The sequence below is a fragment of the Odocoileus virginianus genome, chromosome 15 (assembly GCF_023699985.2).
Source record: "Odocoileus virginianus isolate 20LAN1187 ecotype Illinois chromosome 15, Ovbor_1.2, whole genome shotgun sequence".
In the NCBI taxonomy this organism is placed as follows: Eukaryota; Metazoa; Chordata; class Mammalia; order Artiodactyla; family Cervidae; genus Odocoileus; species Odocoileus virginianus.
Window position 1 is genome coordinate 20522219 of NC_069688.1, and position 22110 is coordinate 20544328.

General features: G+C 40.8%; 1 protein-coding gene across 2 annotated transcripts in view; it reads left to right on the forward strand.

The window, feature by feature from the left end:
• The window catches only part of XKR4 (XK related 4), a 318929-nt gene extending 299894 nt beyond the window's left edge, over positions 1-19035 (forward strand). The window contains exons 3-4 of one of the 2 annotated variants that reach the window (XR_011491452.1): positions 797-2527; positions 11945-19035. Coding sequence is in view for 1 of the 2 variants with exons in the window: in XM_070477115.1 (XP_070333216.1) it covers positions 797-1743 (947 nt within the window). In the remaining variant the exon portion in view is untranslated. Of the gene's footprint in view, positions 1-796 lie in introns of both variants that reach the window. The other variant, XM_070477115.1, reaches the window with a different exon arrangement.
• The last annotated feature ends 3075 nt before the right edge of the window (positions 19036-22110 follow it).

A 22110-nucleotide genomic window follows, 5' to 3' on the forward strand; every position in this document is an offset into this window, starting at 1 on the left:
CTAACTAAACTGGCTCACTGCCTAATAAGAAAAGCGATTGATACGTGATTTCTGTACAAGGTTTAACCTGTGAAAGATTACAAGATGAGTGACAGTGAGCAGAAATTTCTTCTTTGAAGCAGAAAGAAGCTGTAGAAAGAGTCTCAGATCACATGAGGGCAGAGAGCACACCAGATGCCACAAGAAACATGGCCAGGGAGACCCCATGGACTCCTTGCCTTATTTTCAAGAAATAATTAACTGGGGGACTGAGCTAAATTTATTCCTGTTTAGAACCAGAAAGGTAACCAACTAGCCCCTCGCCTTTCCTGTGATTATTAGTTCCTTTAGATCACAGAATCCCAGAGCTGACAAGGAGTCTTGGAGATCATCCACCTTCTAAATGAGGATGCCAATTTAAATCATTGTCCGAAGTCATGGAGGTCATCAGTGGCAAAGTTGAAACAGCCACCCAGTTCTATCAACATGCAGTCCACAGTTATATTCCCACCAAACAAAACGACCTCCAGAATCTATTTTTGCTGAATACACAGAAAGCTAACACCCCTCCCCGTTTTCAGCCCCCACACCCCACTCTCATCCTGAGTAGCATTCTCACCAGCTCCATGTCTTCACCATATGGTGGGGGCCGGTGGAGGACAGATCCTAGGAGTCCCATCTACAGTCCAGCTAAAACTCAGAGAAATGAAGAGCTTTGCTGTGGTGGAAGCTAGCCTGTCCCAAACCCCCAGCCCCACCTGACTTCTTTCCAGTGTATCGCACCTTTGACAGCCTGTCTTCCCGCTTGCCTTTGTAGGTTTCACAGCAGCAGCCTCCCTGGTATCCCTGGCTTGGGCCTTGGCCTCCTACCAGAAGGCCCTCCGGGACTCTCGCGATGACAAGAAGCCCATCAGCTACATGGCCGTGGTCATCCAGTTCTGCTGGCACTTCTTCACCATCGCGGCCAGGGTCATCACCTTTGCCCTCTTTGCCTCGGTTTTCCAGCTCTACTTTGGGATCTTCATTGTCCTTCACTGGTGCATCATGACCTTCTGGATCGTCCACTGTGAGACGGAGTTCTGCATCACCAAGTGGGAGGAGATCGTGTTCGACATGGTGGTGGGGATTATCTACATCTTCAGCTGGTTCAATGTCAAGGAAGGCAGGACACGCTGCAGGCTCTTCATTTACTATTTCGTGATCCTTCTGGAAAACACAGCCTTGAGTGCCCTCTGGTACCTCTACAAGGCTCCCCAGATCGCGGATGCATTTGCCATCCCGGCGCTGTGCGTGGTCTTCAGCAGCTTCTTAACCGGCGTAGTTTTTATGCTGATGTATTATGCCTTCTTTCATCCCAACGGACCCCGATTCGGGCAGTCACCAAGCTGTGCTTGCGAGGACCCTTCTGCTGCCTTCACTCTGCCTCCAGACGTGGCCACGAGCACCTTGCGGTCCATCTCCAACAACCGCAGTGTCGCCGGCGACCGCGACCAGAAATTCACAGAGCGAGATGGGTGTGTCCCTGTCTTTCAGGTGAGGCCCACGGCCCCATCCACCCCATCCTCTCGCCCACCACGGATTGAAGAGTCCGTCATTAAGATTGACCTGTTCAGGAATAGGTACCCAGCGTGGGAGAGACACGTTTTGGACCGAAGCCTCCGAAAGGCCATCTTAGCCTTTGAATGTTCGCCGTCTCCTCCGAGGCTGCAATACAAAGACGATGCTCTCATTCAGGAGCGGCTGGAGTATGAGACCACTTTATAAAACAGAGGACTTGGAGGAGCCACGACCTCCAGACAGAGGGGTGACCGCAGGGCTGTGGCAATAAGGAAACTCTCCCCTAGAGCAGGCCGACGGGCTGCGAGGCTCCCAGTTTGACCCTCATCAGATTCGTGTCTGACCCTCCATCAGCAGAGTGCCTGCTGCTGGCCTCTTTTCAAAGAGCAGCCCCAAGACCCTCTTACTCTTCTGAAGGGAACAGGCCAGCTGAGTGGGACTCCTTGTTGCCGCCAGCCCCTCCAGCCCAATCTTCAGCACATCCATCCAAGGGTACTGTTGTGATGGGAAATACTGCCTCCAATCAGTAGGGTGTTTGGATGGAGTTAACTGATCTTTGCATAAAAATATACTGAATCACACATACACACATGAGTACACACACACTAACACACATGCCAATCCTCTGTCAAAATAGTTTAGGTGATTTCTCTTGATGCAAAGCTGTGATTCCTGCAGGAATATGAAAACCAAGAGAGAGAAAACATATCCCTCAAGACTCCAGAAAAACAAAAAACAAACAAACAAAAAAATATAGTGAAGCTTAGAAAGAATTCATAAACCATCCTCATGTGAAAACCTTACCCAATGGACAGAAAACCCAATTGTGTTTACACATGTATTAGAATTGATGAAATGGTTCATTTTCAACACAAGTCAGGATTTTTTTTTTCATTTTAAATTTTCAGTTGAGAACATCTCCTATTACAGAAATCCTATGCAGCCCATGGATGGCTTCTGACAAGACCAAGGAGCTTGATACCTTAGTGATGTAAGTTCAGTGATAATCAGGATGCAGTATTCAGTTGCAAAAAAAAAATGTAATAAAACCACGGAGAGGAAGTGGGAGCAAAAGGCAGAATGAGTGTCTGATTTCCTGGCCTGTGCAGCTCACACAGAAAGGTCAGGGCGGAGTGGCGGGACAGATGGCCAGTGTTCAGGTGCAGGAATGGAGGTCCTATGTGACGGCGGGCAGGCAGGATTTCAGAATACGCCATGCCACACCCTTCTAGTGCCAAAGTCCATCCAACACGGGACTGATGGGGAAGCCCTGAATGGCTGAGCATGGGTGGTGTGAGCCCCACCAAAGCAGAAGAGTGCTTGAACAGTCAAGTCCTCCCTGTGTAAAGGACCCCACTCCCCCACCCAAGGTCAAAGTGATGTGTCTTTTAGAGGCTTTGGGACTTTTGTAAGTGTGAGCCCACAGGTGCAGTGAATATGCTGTGAGAAAACCCTTCTGAACTGATTGAGGGCTTATCACTAGATCCAGCTAAGATCCGTATTTCAGTCATTTTGTAAAGTCCCACTCTTACAACAAGCTTCTGGGTTTTAAATACCTCTGTCCAGCAAGTAAACATCCCCCACTTTCTGTTCCCAGTGTCCCCCCGCCCCACCCCCTGTCATGGTGCTTTTTGTTGCATTAAAAGTGCCGGTCAAACTTTGATAGTATTTTTTTATAGTTGGTGCAGAGTGGAATAACTCATGGATTATTTCAATATTTTTGTAATAAAAAATATAGGGTATACATATAGGCATCATCACTTTTTTTATAGACCTGGGATCATTTAAAATACTTTAAGCATCATAATTACTTGGGATGTAGAAACTGGTCCACAGATCCCATCTGCTTGCCTCAGCAGATCGAGAACACATGTCTCTTGCAAGATCATCCTACTTTGCCATGTCGGTGCCCCCAGGAACCTGGCCAGGGGTGCTATCAGAATATCAGGGGATGAGAGAATCAGCTTAACTAGAAAGGGCTTGTCAAGACTGGCCAATGTTTCCCAGGAAACCAAAGATGGAAGTGATGACTCTTCCATCTCTTAGGACAAACCTGACCACAATGGGCAATGTCTTGGATGTCCTTTCCCAGTTTTATATCTACCCAACTGATGCACTAAATATTAGTCAAGTCACTTTTTAAAAAAAAAATGTCAGTTTAACTTAATTATTCAGCTATTTGGACTGTCCAATTCACTTAACAGTCAAGTTCTAGAGCCACTACCTGTCACGATTGTGTCGTACGGAGGCAGCCGTCCCTATGATGACACCCACAGCAAGTGACAGGGGGCTCGAACTAGGACTTCTTTTGGTACTTAAGTCCAAAGGCAGTGTTTAAAAAGTAGGAGATTTTTATCAGTAGACATATTTTCCTAGTACTCCGTGATGGATCCTCCAAGCAGCAGTCCACTAAAAAATAATAACCTTTGGTTTGGATGTGAAAACGTTACCTAGTCACCAGGAAAGGCCCAGAAAGATGCTCTTCCTGCCAGCAATTGGTAAAAACATTCCACTCCCCACTCTAGAAGGGAAAAATGATTATATTGGCAAATTCTTCACTTTGGTGCCGGCCCATGGGTCATTAGCTTCCTTAATTAATGATCTTATGAAACTGAATCACTCAGTGGAACTACCCCTTTGATTCCATGAGTAAATCGCAGATGATAATGTCAGTCAACAAACACAACAGGTCCCATCACTCTTCAATCATGTAAATCCTAAGTTATTTCTCAACTTGATCCTTCGTTTAACAGGTGAAGAATCAAAATGAGTGCTGTGTGACTAAAAAAATGCTGTACTGTGCTTTGTCTTCAAAGTGAGAATGCAGTCAGGAGAGTGCAAGTTTGAAATTTTCAGTGATTTTACCAAATACTGTAAATACTCTGTTATCCAACATACTTAAAAGGTGAGGGTTTAGTCAAAAATGCTTGTTAAGGAAATGACATCTCCACCATGTTATAAATAACAAGACTTCTCAAGATTACAGACAAGAACAACAACACAACAACAAACGTTACTTCCAAGGAGAATCATGGCTTAATCTTGCTTCCATGATTCAGAAAGCCCTGTGTTGCCATCAAGAATGTATTTGTCTCAGATACACTGATAACAGAGCATTTCCAGTATTAGGATTTAAAGAGACATTGTCAACGTACAAAGGAACAAAGTTTGATTTTCATATTTATACTTTAGTGTAAACCCTAAGATTTTCTTTTCAGTTGACCACTAAATTCTCCACAGAGAGTAGCTCAAGAATCCAAAAGGAACAAGCCTTACAAATCCTGAACCTACAAATTGTTAGCATACAAATTGGAAACACTGGATTCTTTATCTGTGAGCTCCAACGTCCTGTGCTGGGTCTGTTGGGTTACTTGGGGGGGGGGGGGGCAGTGAAGGGTTTGTCCTTAGTACTTAATTTTGCATAGGACCACGAGTTTTCTAAAAGAAAATATTATAAATTTTCTTCACTTTTAAATGAACATTTCTCAATGAAACTTAAGATGAGGACTGTATGTATCCTAACCACACTGAGACTTTAAGTATTTGTGTGGAAGAAAAAAAAAAAATTTCAATATAAGTCAAAGTTTGGTCCCTCAAAATGACTATGTCCTTTAAATCTTCTCCCATTCCTGTTGTTCTTCTTAACTATGTACTATCTAGTTCAGTAACCTGGACTTTGTAGACACTTTGTTACTCTTCTTTTATGATATTGCTGTGAACCCAACAAATGAAATAAATTCTCCTACCGACATGGCAAGAATATGCAATTCAAGTATTAGCAAAAGAAAAATACAGAGATGATCTGAAGATGTATTTATACTTAATTTCTAAATGGCCCATTTCTTTGGCTCTATGAATAAATGAAGTAATAGCACTGACCAATTAAAAGTGAATAGGAATAATTGAAATCTCAATGACTTTTTAAAAAAGATATTGTATAGATGTGTGTTTAGTATGGATAACACACATATTACATATAATATATGCACACACACAACTAATGGATGAAAATAGTAAAATATATACTGTTGTTAATGCATATAAATGTATGTTATTGACACATAAACTTTTAGATAAAAAGTTTTTGCCCACTCTTTCAGCATCAGCTCAAGTGTAGAGCCCATATCTGTAAGACATCAACACACTTGAACTTGGGTTGGAAATGCTGCTGTTCAGTCACTAAGTCATGTCTGACTTTTTATGACCCCATGAAATGCAGCCCACCAGACTTCCCTGTCCTTCACCATCTCCCAGAGTTTGCTCAAACTCATGTCCATGAGTCAGTGATGCTATCTAACCATCTCATCCTTGGCCACCCTCTTCTCCTTTTGCCTTCAATCTTTTCCAGCATCAGGGTCTTTTACAATGAGTCAGCTTCGCACCAGGTGGCCAAAGTACTGGAGCTTCAGCTTCAGCATCAGTCCTTCCAATGAATATTCAGGGTTGATTCCCTTTAGGATTGTCTGGTTTGATCTCTTTGCAGTCCAAGGAACTCTCAAGAGTCTTCTTCAGTTGGAAATATCTAGATATAATTTAGCATTTTTAGCTTGAATGAGTTTTCCCACTCCTCAAGGAGCTCGTCTTTAGAGAGACAAGAATAACTTTGAGTCATTTCAAAGATTCTTTCTCTGAACATATTGAAAGGAGTAAAGAAAACATCTGGTGTCCTTAGCAGGATTATGTAAGGTTACGTATTTGCCTTTCAGTGTACCAAATACCATTGAGGGAAACACGTTCTGACACAATGTTTGGACAAGAATCCAGAGATTTTTTTTAATCTGATGAACCATTTCTGAGATTACATATATGTTCCCCGGCATTCTCTTGAGTCTTTGCTCTTAGCAATTGCTGTTTCCATATAAAGCTTGGATGAGGTGCCTACATTTTGATGTTTTTAAAGCCTTTTAAAAAAATTAGCTCAGGCTCTCTTTCAGAGAAACAACTCAGAAAATGGTTGATGTGTGCAGTGCAAACACAGCAGGACTGAGGTGGTCATTTCTCTAATTTCAGTGATGGGCGCAAATCGACTCATGTTCGTTTATCTTCAGCAACCCGGTCACATTTGAAAACAATCAAATTGCTGGTTTCTGCCAGTTTGTGACTCATAGCCCCGCCCCCCCCACCCCCCAACTTCTACCCATCTGAAGCAGAAGCCTTTTAAACTGGCCAAGTATCGGTCATTCCTCTCTATCACCCCCAACCCATCCCTCCGTTTCTAAGTTTCTGGTCCCCACTTGTATCAGACCATCTGGATATTGGGGTAGCACCTCCTCTCCTCCACTGGGCAGGCTGCACTATCTCCCACAAAGCACTCTCTGTGGACATGCGTCTTGTCCAGGGGCTATCCTAAAAATGAGCTCATGGAAAGATGCAGTAAGTGTCTGTGTCAACAGCCTCCAAAGTGAAACTCTGTGGCATGTGGGTGGAATTGTATAAAAACACAATGAGCCATTTAATTTTGCTAATTGTAGCAATTAGGCAAGCTCTCACACAGCAGAAAGCCAAATGGTAGACGTGGCAAACAGCCATTTACCCACAGAAATAAGGGGTTCGGAAGTTCTCCCTTGAGTGTTTGAGGCATCATGTTTCACCATCCATTTGAAGCTCTTTCTCTAGATTCCATAAGGAAAAAAAATCAAACTTCTGTAATATTGAATGTAACGATCTAGCCAAGAAATCAAACCTTTAACTTTTTCTGGACATGTTGTTGTTGCTCAGTTGCTAAGTTGTGTCTGACTCTTTGCGACCCTATAGCCAGCCAGACTCCTCTGTCCATGGGATTTTTCAGGCAAGAATACTGGTGGGCTGCCATTTCCCTCTCCAGGAGATCTTCCCAACCCAGGGATCGAACCTGTGTCTGTTGCATTGGCAGGTGGATTCTTCACCACTTGAATCACCTAGGAAGCCCCCTTTCTGGGTCTATATTCTGCTAAATGAGGGTCAGTTAATGTCCTTTAAACATCTAGCTACTTTGCCAATATCATTTTCATAATATACCAACGTAAGTCAGAAACACTGACTGAATCAAATTTTTGCTTTGGTTATTCCCCTGCCCTACCCCTCTAAGACTTAGGCCGTTCATTTCCCTGTATTAATGGGAACTAACTGAGTCCAAGAGCATCAAGGATTAGCCAGCTTTATCTCTATGATCTCATTCCATCCTCTCTGCCTTCTATGAGTTAAGTTCCATTTACAGACAAAACTTAAGCTCACAGACACTAAATTAGACAAGGGTCACAGAACTGGAAACATTGGAGCTGAGAGATGGACACAACTTCATGACTTCTCACAACCGCAAATCCTTCTAGAAAACCAAGGAATATTTTCCCACCAAAATCTCTTCTGTTCTTGGCAAGATCTCAGGAGAAACAAAAACATGGTCTGATGATCCAATTTTTCAAAAGAATTTAATTTAAAAGTCAAAGAGGTCCTTCAAGAGGAGAAGTTAAAAATAAAAAAGTCAGTGATGAGAAACAGAAGTCTTTATCGCTTGTCATTGAATTTTACTGTGACCCCCTAATTCAGAGTAGGCAGATAAATGCTTGTATTTCATTCCAAACAACTGTCTCTCCCCCCTTCCATGGCCCTACTTTGCACTAAAATAAGTGATAAATATAAATTAGCCTGATGGTTCTTTTCTTGTATTCTCTATATGTATGCTACTGTCCTCCAGTTAGATAAACAGAAAGACAGCCAAACCCCACTACTTGCCTTGACCTTCAGACTGAGGAATAAAAGAGAGATGGGGGTGGGGAAAGGAAGAAGGAAAGATGAATCTAACAAATCTTTGAGTGACATTGAGTGTGTGTGTATGTGTGTGTTTTAGTCACTCCATTGTGTCTGGCTCTTTGTGACCCCCATGGGCTGTAGCTCACCAAGCTCCTCTGTCCAGGGGATTCTCCAGACAAGAATACCGCACTGGGTTGCCATTCCCTTTTCCTGGGGATCTTCCCAACCCAGGGATTGAACCCAGGTTTTCTGCTTTGCAGGCTGATCCTTTACTGTCTGAGCCACCATTATTTTCATATTATAAGATAACTCTATTCTATTGCCATAATTTGCCCTAAATTTCATTTACTATCTTGCAGGTTACAGAATTTAATATGTACACAGATTACTATACCACCAGTTGAACCATCATATAAATCTGGAAATTTCCTCTTAGATGGGAAGTTTACACCTAAAGAATTTAGCATTTACCAAATTTGTGGGGTTGGATTATAAAATAACATGTGTCTTCTCCATCCTCAACTTAAACATAATGTGTCTGGGATCCACAGGATAACAGAGTTGTGACCCATTCAATGATTCTGTTGTGTAGGAAGTAGTGTGTGTGGGCTGACTTCATGCTAAAAAGGTGGCCACAGCAATAAAGCAAAAATGTTCTCAATCCTGCTGTTTATTTTAAAAAATAGATGCAGCCATCAGTCTGAATGTAACATGTTAAAAATACAAGCAATCTGACTTCTGACTTTGATATGATTTAAACAGATCTTTATGAAGTTAGGTTAAATTAGGCATCATGAATTTTTATAGAGAATAGCATCTAAACAAGATCTCAATGTTACTTGAGAAACATGTCTTTTAGAAATGAACATGGCTGGGGATCCAAAGGGATCCAAAGGGATCAGGCATTTTTCATTATCAGAATTCCTTCAGCCGTTCATCTATCAAGTGTGATCTATATGCCTGGCATTGCCAGGCAATACACAGTCACACGCAGAAGGAATTCCATATTCCAGCAGCTCACAATTTGGTCTTTGGTAGCAGAGGAGTCTTCTGACTTCAGCTACAGTTCTTTCTATCCTATCACACTGCTTCTCTTCTTAATGTCTACATTTAATTCCATACCAGAGAAATAAAGAAACATAAGTTTTTCCAAGATTGTGTTACATAGCTTTGCAATACACAGTTAGCCTGCATAGTGGCAAACATAAGGTTACAGTATAAATATAAAGATAAATTAACAATAGATGGCTGCTGATAAAGAGAAAAGTAGTTTTGTAATTTGTTCTTTTGCCTCTCCAACACTAGATATTTTTAAGTCAAGACCACAAAGCAAAAGTAAATTTTGAGACACTCTTTGGCATAAAGTATTTGACTCAAGGGTTTCCCAGGTGGTGCTAGTGGTAAAGATCCTAACTGCAATGCAGGAAACACAAGAGACGCAGGTTCAGTCCTTGGGTCGGGAAGATGCCATGGAGAAGGGCATGGCAACCCAGTCCAGTATTCTTGCCTGGAGAATTCCATGGATGGAGAAGCCTGGTGGGCTAGAGTCCATGGGGTCACACAGAGTTGGACACACTAAAGTGACTTAGCATGCACGCATGCACATTTGACTCAAGCCAATCATCTTTGAATCAGCTTTGGAGATATTCCTGAGGATTTATTTTTAAGAAGAGATGTGAAATCAGGATGCTTCTGAGACGGCACTTCTCTGATCTTCAGGAAGCATCTTTGATGAACACTTACAATACCTTTTTGTCCTAGTCACCATTCTGGGGTTTTTCGTTTGTTTGTTTTCTTTTTTTGGCCACATCATGCTGCATGTGAAATCTTAGTTCCCTGACCAGGGATTAAACCAGCACCCCATGGTGCTTGGAAGTCTTAACCACTGGACCACCAGGGAAGCCCCCAGTTATGGTTTTTAATGGAGTTCTGGCTGGTCACAGAGGAATGGAAGAGGGACCATCAGTTAAGACAGAATGAGGATATGTTATGAGGGAGTCAGAAACCCCCTCTGGACAAGGGGCATATGTGTTTATAAAAGTGCACATGGGGCGTGAAGGCTTGTCAAAGATTTCCCTTTCCCATCATCAGTAGACTTTCACTGCAAAAAAATATCTCTCTGTACACAAAAGTTAGATGTCCCAGTAGGTTTCCCCAGAACACAGTCTGCAGCATACATGTTGTTTAGGAAGAACAAATTTTCAGACATAAACCTCAGTTATTGCAGCCTGAGAGGATGTTCTAAAGCCCCATGCCCAGATGAGCAGCAGTGACCTCAGTCACATTTCAGGAGTGAAGCCTGCCAGTCCCACCCTGTGTGGACACATGCTGGCATGGTACCCATTCCAATCTCTCCTTCAATATGGCCCACAGTGATTGGCTTCCCACAGATGTAAAGAGAATCTTATTTAAAAATAACTATTAATGTACGTAACTAATTTCCTCTGAGTTAAATAATTCTGGCTAGGGAAGGCTATAAACTCAGAGGTCCTCTGTGGAATAAAAGGAAAGAGAAAAGAAAGCATATTCATTTTTATGAGCCCAGAATAACACCAAGAATCCCTTCAGCAAAACAGCTGACCTAATAATAGTGCTAAGTCAGAGCCCAAATAGCTCGGTTCCTGCCACGATGAGTGGTTCATTACGACGATTGCCCCCGTCTCAGGGGTGGTACCAGACAAGGCAAGTATACTTACTGATGTTTGCAGAGAAACATCACATTTAACACAACAGATTGACATCAGAACTAATAATCAACTTGGTAAGCGAATACTACCAGCACAGTACCAACACAAAATTTTCTCTCGTGCTAATATTGAAGCCTGTCACCTACTCTGTTATTAGAATTTCAGAAAATGTAAGGTTTATTGTTTTTATTTTACCTCCATCTACCAAATTCAGCTGGTGGCCATCCACTCTCTCTATTTCTTGATTTGCATTCAAATGGAACTAATCAAATTCTTACTTCATTTAAGTGCTACAAATATTAATAAATGAAGATGTTGTGTTTAAGCTAATTTAATTGAGCTGTTCTAGTGGCAGTCTGGTATTGAGTTATATCAAATCAATGCTCTTAATTGTTTCAGATTAATTCATCTATCAGGAAGTTCTAAAACACCCTTAAGTGTGTTGAAAATACATGTTGGGTTTCTATCATTGTAAGAAATTTCTGTTTTGATTGCAAGCCAGTAGAATGGGTTGTAATCAACACTGGCATTTCAGTTCATTGTGATTCTGGCAGTTGGGTACCACTATGATAACTTGGCAATTAACCTTCCACCTGTGGCTTTCTATTTGTGTTGCTGAGGGTTCTTCTATTGCAATTGGGAGCAATAACACATCATCCTATAATCAATGGAGATCTGTCAGTTAGTCAAGAATTGTCATTTCATATCCTTCTTTCAAAGAACTAAGATATTCAACTCCCCTTGTTAACCTTTCTAAGGTATTGTACCTAGAAAAAGAAATACATCTCTCATGTGTGTCTTGAAAGCCTGGGGTGAAATGTCTTCTTTGGTCTGAACCAGAGTTTTGGAGCTCTATGAAAAGACAGCAGCCTCTCCTGCCTGGAGGAAGGGGAAGGGAGCCGAAGATGAACTAGACACACCAGAAGCACGAGCCTCCACTGCACAAAGGCTCACACTGCCGATGCTATTGATTCCCTTCTCTTTTTTTACAGAAACACCTTGGAACTTGTCAAGATTTACTGAAGGTGATTTGCATTAATTAATTCAACAGACCCTTTAATTTTGCGAATTCTTGACTTGTGAGATTGCAGTCAAGCTACTGCGAAGGGAAATGAGTCAGTTAGTAGGAAGGAGTGCTCATTCAGTGTGGTGAGGTCCGCAGGCCTGGAAAGAAAGACCTCTGTGAAGTAGGGTGCTCCAGAATCCCTGCTCCCTGCTTCTCACTCCGGCGATGAACTTCTACCTTCTTCATTTGTTTTTGCCTTCATTTGCACAGCTTTGAAAGGCCTTCCCCTAGCCACTCAGTGGTAAAGAATCTGCCTGCCAATGCAGGAGACACAAGAGACCTGGGTTCGATCCCTAGGTTGGGAAGATCCCCTGGAGAAGGAGATGGCAATCCACTCCAGTATTCTTGCCTCGAGAATCCCATGGACAGAGGAGCCTGGTGGGCTGAAGTCCATGGGGTTGCAAAGAGTCGGACCCAACATGGTGACTAAACAATAACAACTTTGAAAAAAGAGAAAAAAGTGAATGGATTCCTGGGAGCTTACATAGCTCAGTGCACTGGGTTATGGAGACTCACCTTAAATGGATACAAATCTATTTATGTTTGGAAATGAGGGGGGAAAGTCATTGTCATCTGTTTAATGATTGATCTGAGTACAGTTGCTGTTCTTCATTTTTTGAGAGTTCTGTTGTCAGCATTGTAATAACCAATTTATAAAATTGAATTTATAATTCAATTTTGGAGGTAAAACCCGCATGGCTATAGCTATGGAATCATTTGATTCCTGCCTTCCTAGGTGGTGACATTGCCAGTTTCAAACTGAAATACTTTTGTATGTGGACCTGGCTCTCCCCTTGCTTCTCCAACCCTGTGTAACCTTGGTTACCAGCTCTGAGATCACCAAGCTGACATTCTGAGCGCCTGAGTGTTCACTGAAAAATAAACAGGTGAGCTTTTAATTTAAAATCATGGTTGGTTCCCACTTGCTTCTCTTTTTAAGAAAAGGTTTGAGCTGTAAGGTAAGGATGAATGTACTTCAGATCAAAGTTTGCAAGAGAGTCAAACATCCATATGTTGTTATATAATTTTCTGTCTAACCTCTCAGTAGAACAGCTTAAGATGTTAATACTAGAAGAATGAGTGAAAGTCTTCAGATATGTCTGATAAACAATCTAACAGAAAAAGAAGACAATGCTGTGGTCCTTTTTGTACCTGTTCCAAAGGTGTTTCTCCTTCATCAGTGACCATCTTGGTGATGACCTCCAAGATGTACCAAGAAGTACCAACTGAGAGTCCCAGTTTCAGGCACCAGGGTTGTCCTGTGCTTCAGCAAATCTAGCGCTGAGCACAAGCGCTGAAGTGTTACGGTGAAACAGTGGCCTGCTACCATGCAACTTTCAATTGCAAGGCAATGAAAACTAAGAAGTTGAAGAAAATGTGAATTTTCTCAATCTCTTCAAGCCAAAAAAGGCACAAATATCCTCTATCTTGTCCAATAAGTTGGTTGGCTGTTGTCACTTAGGAACAAGAAATCATTCTCTAAAACAAGGCTTTTGAGTAGGAGTGACTACGACAGGTGTTAGAACACAAGTTTCCTACTACTGTAAATGTGCAGGTGTGGGGGCTGAGGAGGAAATCTGTCAGTGGTTCATCAGGAATATTTGCCTTTTGCAGAGCAGAGGTCGCTGTGGACCCTGCTACTCTGTGGTGATGACAATAGATACATCCACTAATGAAAGGCCAGGGCATGGCTGGACAAGGAGGAGAGAGATGACCTTGGTGGCTCTGTGTCTAAGACTAACTCTGTCTTTAAGGGGATTCTCCTGCTTGAGCTTCCCTTGGCCATTGGCCCGTTCCCTCCTAGCTAACTCTGTGTGCTGAGGGCTTCTGATGGGTTTTAAACTGAGATATTTGAAGGTATAGTAAGTACTCTTGCTTGTAAAATGTGACCATTGAATCATCCTTTAACAACAGTGAAATTCAGGGTGACCACAGCCCTATTCAATCATCCCATTATAAATACATCATGACATCCCAAGAACCTCTGTGTTCAAATCCACTAAACTGAGTCAACAAACTTATTATATGAATTGTTTCAACATATTTTGGACCTTGATTCTGTCATCACCTAGACTGCATCTTTGTCCCAAGGGAGCAAAACTAATTCTCGGGAGAACAATTTTCAGAATAATGGAAGTGAAGAAAGGTGGACAGTGAAGAAATTTTTCAAGGGAGACAAAACCTCTGGATCACCAGCAGCCCTAAAAGCTTGATTTTTTCCTTGTGACTATGTTTCTTTTCATTTGCGGGCTTTCAGCATCTGAATTTTCCAAATGATTGCCAACTCATCTTTAAAACCAGAAGTAGCATGGTATTATTAAAAAATAAAAAGATTGTCCTACAGGAATGTAAATATCCCAAGAAAAAGTAAAGAAGTGAGTCACTCCAGGAGCAAATTTGGCATTTGTGATGTCAAACATCCAGATGTTTGAATCCTTGTGTTCTTTCTGCTTGTCTGGTGTTGTCTAGATAGACAGAAAATGCTCAGGTGTTGTAGGGTTATAGAACTAAACTTTCTTGTGCATTAATCTATTGCTGGCAATATTCTGCTGCTAAAGATCTCTTTGTTGTGCAAAGAGAAATAAATAACGCAGAGTCAACACTATTTGATTTCTATTTGCTTTCAGCAAACATAAATGGGAGAATTGTGGGAGGCGGTCCTGGGGTCCCGGGAGGTGACTGTGGAACAGACTTCCTGCAGGGTGACCATTCCAGAGGCCTGCCTCTCGGGCCCTGCCTGGCAAGGAAACTTACTATTCAGCTGTTTTCCATCTTCTAGAATTTTCTAGTTGCTCCTCTGCTGCTCACACACTTTTAATCCTTCACAGAGTCTGCTTGACAGAATCATTCAAGGGAAATACAAACATGTGTGTGTGTTATTCTTCAAATAGGAAGCTTTGATTTCAAGGATTTCTGAGACCTTTGAAGCATAAAAATAGTTAAACTATTTCCCTTTTGGGAACAAGGACATGGAGGGGCTGGTCCAGTGATGGGGACACAAGGTGAGGGAACATGAGTGCCCATCGTCCCCATCCTTGGCCACATTTTTTACCTACCTCACAGGGGTTTTGGGAAGATTAATGTGAGTTGGAAAAGTGCTTTGATACCTGGGGACTAGTGTTCACACAGAGAAGAACTCGGAGTTGGGAGGGAGCAGGTGGCAAAGGTTAGGGATGGAAAAGCACTCAGCCAGCCAAGTGACGATTGATTTGATGATTCTTGATCAAAGCGCAACTTGTTCTTCAAAGGTCTATGGAGAAATTCTTTTAAATTATCAACTTTTTAATAAGAAAATTAACTCCTTTCATACAAACACTGAGAAAGACAATTTTTCTCTTAGCGAAACTGAATGTTACTAAATATTTATTAAATGTACCCAGAAAAGGTGACGTCTTTTGATGCCTGAAAAGTTTTCATGCCTGATTCCAAGCTACGTTTTCCAGAAAGCTTGCATGACACCCAATTCAGTACTAAGGCTGGCAGGTGTTACTCTGAAACCCACTACTGGGAGGGAGAATTTGTTCCTGAGGTTAGATTTCTTCTTGTTTACAATGAGATTCTTTCTCACCCCTAAGTGGACACATGCCTCCCTTTATGATCCAATAGAAGAAACCAGAGCCTTATTTCTTCCCCAATTCCTGAGTTGATTTATTTTCAGAGTATAAATATATTTTAAATATTTCAGAGAAGTGTTTGTTTACACAAGGGCTTCAGCCGTACATGGATCCACATCTGTGCTTACACATACACAGATCTGAGTTCTGCTCCAGGACAGAGGAGGTGGTGGGGGAGGCCTCGCCAAGAAGAGCAGCTTGTGTGACTTACTTCCTGCCAAAGGAACATGTTTCCTCTCAAATATTTAGTCCTGAGAAGAACTAGTGCTAAGTAGTATGATTTGTCATTTTTGAGTCAGGGAGGTGATATGGTATTCATAGAATATTATTCATGGGAATATACCCGTGAAACTATACCAACAACGCAGAGAATATTTTCATGATGTGACTTCATGAGGCAAAGTTGTTGAACATAAATATTATCATTGTGCCCTTATTTAATAACTATATCCTTTGCAAAAAAAGATTGCATGCTCTTAAAACTATGAAATAGAGCTTCAGAATGTTTACTAGATAAGTGGGTCTGGAGGTGGCATAACGTACATGTTCAACAGAATCTCTTCTGGATTCTAAAAATCTTGTTGCTAGTGATACAACCAAGGCTTAAAACTTCAGACTGGATAAACATATCTAATGCATGGTATTAAGTTTCCTGAAGCATGAATTTAACCTAAGTGATTATCTGACCCATCAAAAAAAATTCATGTTGCCACATCAGACTTAAGTATCATTTTGCTGTTGTTTTGGTTTGGGTTTTGTAGGATTTTGAGATTCAAAATATGATTGTAGTAATAAGTGAGTCAAAATAATTTTAACTTCTCTGGGTTTTTTTCCCCAAGTTCCTAGCATCAAGACTTTTTCAACCAAAAGTGCAGCAGACTATCCTTGTTGCTGTGAAGGGAAATACCTGTGTCTTTGTTTTTGCACAAGAAAACTGAGGTTGAGTGGCCTTGGTGCAAGGGTCTGGAGATGCGAGGGCTGAAGCAACTTCTCAGGTGGATTTGCTGGGAGGAGAGAAAGAGGTCAGTGGGCAGAATATGTCCTTGGGAGATTTCACCCCAAGGGTACAAAATGGAATCTGAAGGGGTGAGAGCTGGACCATTCTTCAAAATGCTAGAATCTAAATTCTAAACTTAAAAAGAGTGGAGTCAAAGTGTTATCACATGTAGGCTATAAATCTGATCAGTGGGGAAAAGGGGATTTGAACGCCCCAAACATTTCAGTCTTTTTAAGACTTTTCAGCCCATGTAAAACTTTCTAATATCCTTCCTGAAAATAAGATACTCTTTCAGAAAAGCAAGTTTTTAACAAAGATAAATCTGATCATATGATTGTGGACCAGTCATGTCCTCATCACAGGTGACACATTTTAAATGCAGTCTTCAACTTCCATGGCTATTTCCGGTCAACATTCTATCCTGTAAGAGTAGAAAACACATGGAAAATTCTGTTTTGCTCAAAAAGAATGTCTCCCACCTTGTTTATATCCCTTCTTATCCCTAGCATGTTATTATCACAAAACTCCTTTCATATTTAGGTGGTATGAGATCGCTGAAAAATGAAACTTTCAGTCAACTGCTTTTTTGAAGGGCCCAACTGAAGCCTCTCTTTAGGCAGGATGTTGAGTGAGAACCTTGCTCCTAGAGAATACTCTCTGCTCTTCTCAACTAGCAGACAGCTCACCAGCTTGGAGAGAGAGAGGATAAAGAAAGGTACAAAGTAGGATTTCCCATTCTCAGAACAAGTTGAGCAGCAGATAAGCCAGGAGGTTCCTCTCCCTATGTATACCTATGGCTGATTCATGATGAGATTTGACAGAAAACAGCAAAATTCTGTAATGCAAATATCCTTCAATAAAATATAAATTAATTTTAAAAAATGGTACTTTGAATTCAGGGCTAAAGACAAAAACGTCCTCCAAGTAAGAGTGAAACCATCCTTCCTACTGATTTGTCTCTCCGTCTTTACTAAACTCTTTCTACAGTTTAGTTCAAAATTTCTAGGAATGATAACTAGTGCCATTTTATGTTATAGCTTCAGTGCAGAAATTGGGAAAGCATGAATTATAAAATTTGCTGGGACTATAGACTTCTGTACTGACATCCCACCAAGCAGATTTTCCATGCTACTCTAATATTCCAGTTTAATTAATAATATGTGAAAGGAAAATAGAAGCATTTTGCTCAGCATTAAACCACTTCATAATTGAAACCGGCTTCCTCACAGCAAGGATTTTTTGCTGCTGACATTTGTTCTTCATCCTCCAGTTATTTTAAGTAAATAATTTTCACATCGAACTACCTCAGCTACTGTTTTATTTCAAAACGTGAAATCATGCACTTTGTAACCAACCAGTTTTTCATTTAAAATTCCAAAAGGATTCACTTGGTGCAAAGCAATTTTCAAAAAATATTTGTACATGACATAAGCAACCCAACCTCAAGAGGTTGCCCTACATTTTGTTTCTAAATTCCATTGGGAGTGAAATCCTCATTTCCACACAACACCAAGAGAAGCTGCTCTATATTTGCTTGATTTGCCTTAAACATTCTGTGCTCCTTTCCCAGTTCGATCTTTTGTTGTTGCTGTTGTTCTTTTAAATTTATCTTTAAAGAGAACATATACCAGGTGGGAGGGGAACAGCCAGCGATGAGAATGGACCATCATTTCTCAGTTCTCTGTTGTCAACTCTCTCTGCATGACCTTGCGAGTGTGGGGAATGCCCATTCCTGTGCTTCCCTCTCCCCTGCCCACCCTGTGACCAACACTGAAATTAGGTCTGAGAGACCCCGTGTGTGTGTGTGTGTGCGCGCGCGCGTGTGTGTGTTTAGGGAATGGAGTTGACATTCCCCAGCCCCAGCCCCCCACCCCCAGTACAAGCACAGTGCCTGGACCGGAGTGATAACCTTGGCAGTTCTTGTGCTTTACTTTGTAAACACTGTACAAATGTATTTGGGATTTTATTTGAAATGAAGAAGTAAACTACTTACTAAATTTTTTTCTTCCTGTAAATATATATATTCAAATTCCAGGTATACAAACATTCCTTTAGCGTTTGGATTGTAAGAGTGTCTTTATCGGCTGGAGGCTGCTGCTTCCCGGCGCAGCCTCCACCTGCTGTAGCTGAAAGCACAGTGTGTGGAATATTTGCTGTGCTGCAGTACCATCGTCATTTTGGTTTGTTGAGTAAGTTGCAATTTGTGATGAAATGAAGTGGAAAGTAGTGCTTCATAATGAACAGATTTCCTTGGTTACATGATTTTTCTTGTAAAACTTTAAGAAAAAAAAAAAAGGAAACTTGAAATTTTCTATATTTGGATTTTGTAGATTTTTTTTTTTATTTTATTGCAACACAAGGTACCAAAATCATTAAATAAAGTACACTGTGGTCATTTTAACAGAAGTCTGAGTTGCTGATTCTTTCTAAGTCTAGGAAGAGAACAGGACATTGTGGGTCTAAGGTGAGAAAGCAAAAGAAGGCTGTATTCACGGGTCCAGTCTCCCAACAATGTGACTGAAACCTGCAAACAGAGCCGAGTTCTGTTGAATCTGAAATAAATTTAAAATTAAATTATATCAATTTCTAAGATATGTTTCATCTATACATTTTAGCCCTAAAAAGTGATAACGTTTCTCTAAAACCACTACAAAAGTTAAGAGATGTTTCAGCTCACAAAGAGGCTTTAAAATGTGAATAATTGGTTTAAACATTAATAAAAGGAAACATTGTCAATGAACAGAAGTACTTTTTAAAAGGACAGTGTTTCTAAGTGCCTGATTTTTCTACGAAATTAGGGTTAATGCTATACATAACTGTTTTCCTTAAAATATTTTAATTTTTTAAAGAAATGTTCCATTTTCTATACAGTTAGGTAAGCGTTCTACTGGTTCATTGTAGCCTTTCTTTGTAGAATATTTAAAAGGAGCTGAAGCATCAGCTCTATGTATAGAGAAACTGCTATACATAACAGATGGAACAAAGTCTAAAACTATTAGAAGGAACAAAGAATTGAAATAATCAAGAATTCACTTGTTTTTTTTAGAGAAATTTATCAGAGCTTTCTTTTTTCCCGACTAATAGAAACACATGTTAAATGTAAAAATACTGGAAGCCCATCCAGTATTTTAAAAACACTGGAAAGACTCTTTCCAGTCTTTTTGGAAGCATTTATATTTTTTACACTATGATTTTTAAAAGTGTTTTTGAACATCACAACCATTTGACATGCACCGTATGGAGTCATAAATATGAATAAAACATGAAGAGTCCAGATATGCTAGTAGTTATATTATCTGGTGGTAAAAACAAGGGCACGGGCTCTTATGGGAGCTTCTAATACGCCCTGTGGGGGTGGAGGTGGGGAAGCCACACCATGAAAGGAATCTGAGTCTCTGAATGAGTGGATGGAGCAGAGGCCCCCACTGCACCCCCACTCCCACCCCCACCCCCAGCTGAACCACACTGGACACCAGCAAAACATACACTTCCCCTGGGTTGAGCGATTGCTATTTGGGATTGTTTGTTATTTTCTGCTTTTATGGAGCTTTCCATGGTCCAGTGATGTACAATTGGTTGTACACCATTGTACAAAGTGAAAAAGTGAAAGTGTCAGTCTCTCAGTCATGTCTGACTCTATGTGACCCCAGAGATGGTAGCCCACCAGGTTCCTCTGTCCATGGGATTCTCCAGGCAAGAATAGTGAAGTGGGTAGCCATTTCCTTCTTCAGGGGATCTTCCCAACCCAGGGGTCAAACCCGGGGCTCCTGCATTGCAGGCGAGTTCTTTACTGTTTGAACCAACAAGAAAGCCCTCAACTATCAGTACAATTAATTCAACTCTCTCTACCTGTGGCCCAAAATCAAGGAGGAAAAGAAATAGCTATTTATCTGTTTGGTTTTTTTTTTCATATTCTCTACAATGAATAAGTGTTGTTACTATAATCTGCAAACAAATGAAATTTATATTTAAGGGGACATTTTTTTAAAAAGAAAGAAAAACACACCATACTCTGAGTTAGAAAACTTAATTTGGTAAGGAATGCAATTTGCCTCTAATTAACCCAGAAACATAATGCAACAAAGCCCAAAAGATATTTTATAAAACTTGACAAAATGACTATAAAGTTTATGTGGAGGAATAAAAACACTAGAATAAAAACGTAAAAGCTTTTAATGTTTTTAAATGCATATGGATGAAGGTTTTCCCACCCAATCTATCACAAGTTGCAATAACTGTAAGAGTTTACTACAAATGAAAGATGAAGAAGGAAACAACAACCCAGCCCAGTATACTTGCCTGGAAAATCCCACAGTCAGAGGAGCCTGGTGGGCTACAGTCCATGGGATTGCAAAAGAGTCAGACATGACCTAGTGACTAAACAACAACCACCAATGAAAGGACACACTTTAAAGTCCAAAAACAGAATCTGTATATATAATATAAATAAATAGAATGCATAATCAAAAATGAGAAAAAGGATGGTCTTTTCAATAGATGGTCTTAAGATAACTAGCTTACCACTAGGGATACTTCCTACCCCAAAATCAGATGGTACAGATTAAAGATACAATTGTAGAAAACCACAACTGCAAAACTACTATATTAATATCACCTGAGGTGGGAATTTTATAAGTTTTATTCCAACTGAGATAGAGAGATAGAGTTTATAATCAATATGAAAGTAGGCTACAGAAATACAGGTAAATAGGTGATAGATTGATCTCCATTGTTTCCCTTGAAGGAGAAATACAAATGTCCAAAAATCAACCAAAGTCTTGAACCTAGAAGATTGGACAAATATCCTACAAAGTATATGCAATGATATTCATAAGAGGGAAGATTGGAAATAACTGAAAAGCAAACAATAAGAAATAAATTAGGTACATTCTTATAATGAGACACCCTCTAACAACTAAAAATAATAAATACTCTGAAGGTATCATTACTGTATTAAATAGCTATATTGGGAAACTGAGGAAGGGATAAATTAAGAGTTTTGGATTAATATGTATGTACTACTATATATAAAACAGATAACCAACAAGCATCTATTGTGTAGCACAGGAAAGTATACTCAATATTTTGTAAGCACCTATAAGGGAAAAGGTGGCCCTGCATCGTCTAAATGTGGGTAACTCTGTCAGGTTCATCTCTTGTGACTCTCTTTCCTGGCTGTGTTCTAGCCACAGAGAAATTCTTTCAGTTGTTTCTCTAACAGTTCTGACACCTTCTCCTGTTCAGAAAGCTTGGAGCTGAGAGTGACCTTGAAGATGCGCCTTGTGGGTGAGTATCAGGATCTTGGTCAGCTCAGTCAGCTAAAACAGAATCCTGTAGACCAGGTGGCTTGAACAACAGACCATCATTCCTCTCAGTTCTGGAAGCTGGCAGCTGGGTTCCTGGTAAGAATCCATTTCCGGCTCCTCCATGGCTGCCCACTTGCCGGGTGCTCTCGTGGATTTTCCTCAGTCAGAGAGAGAG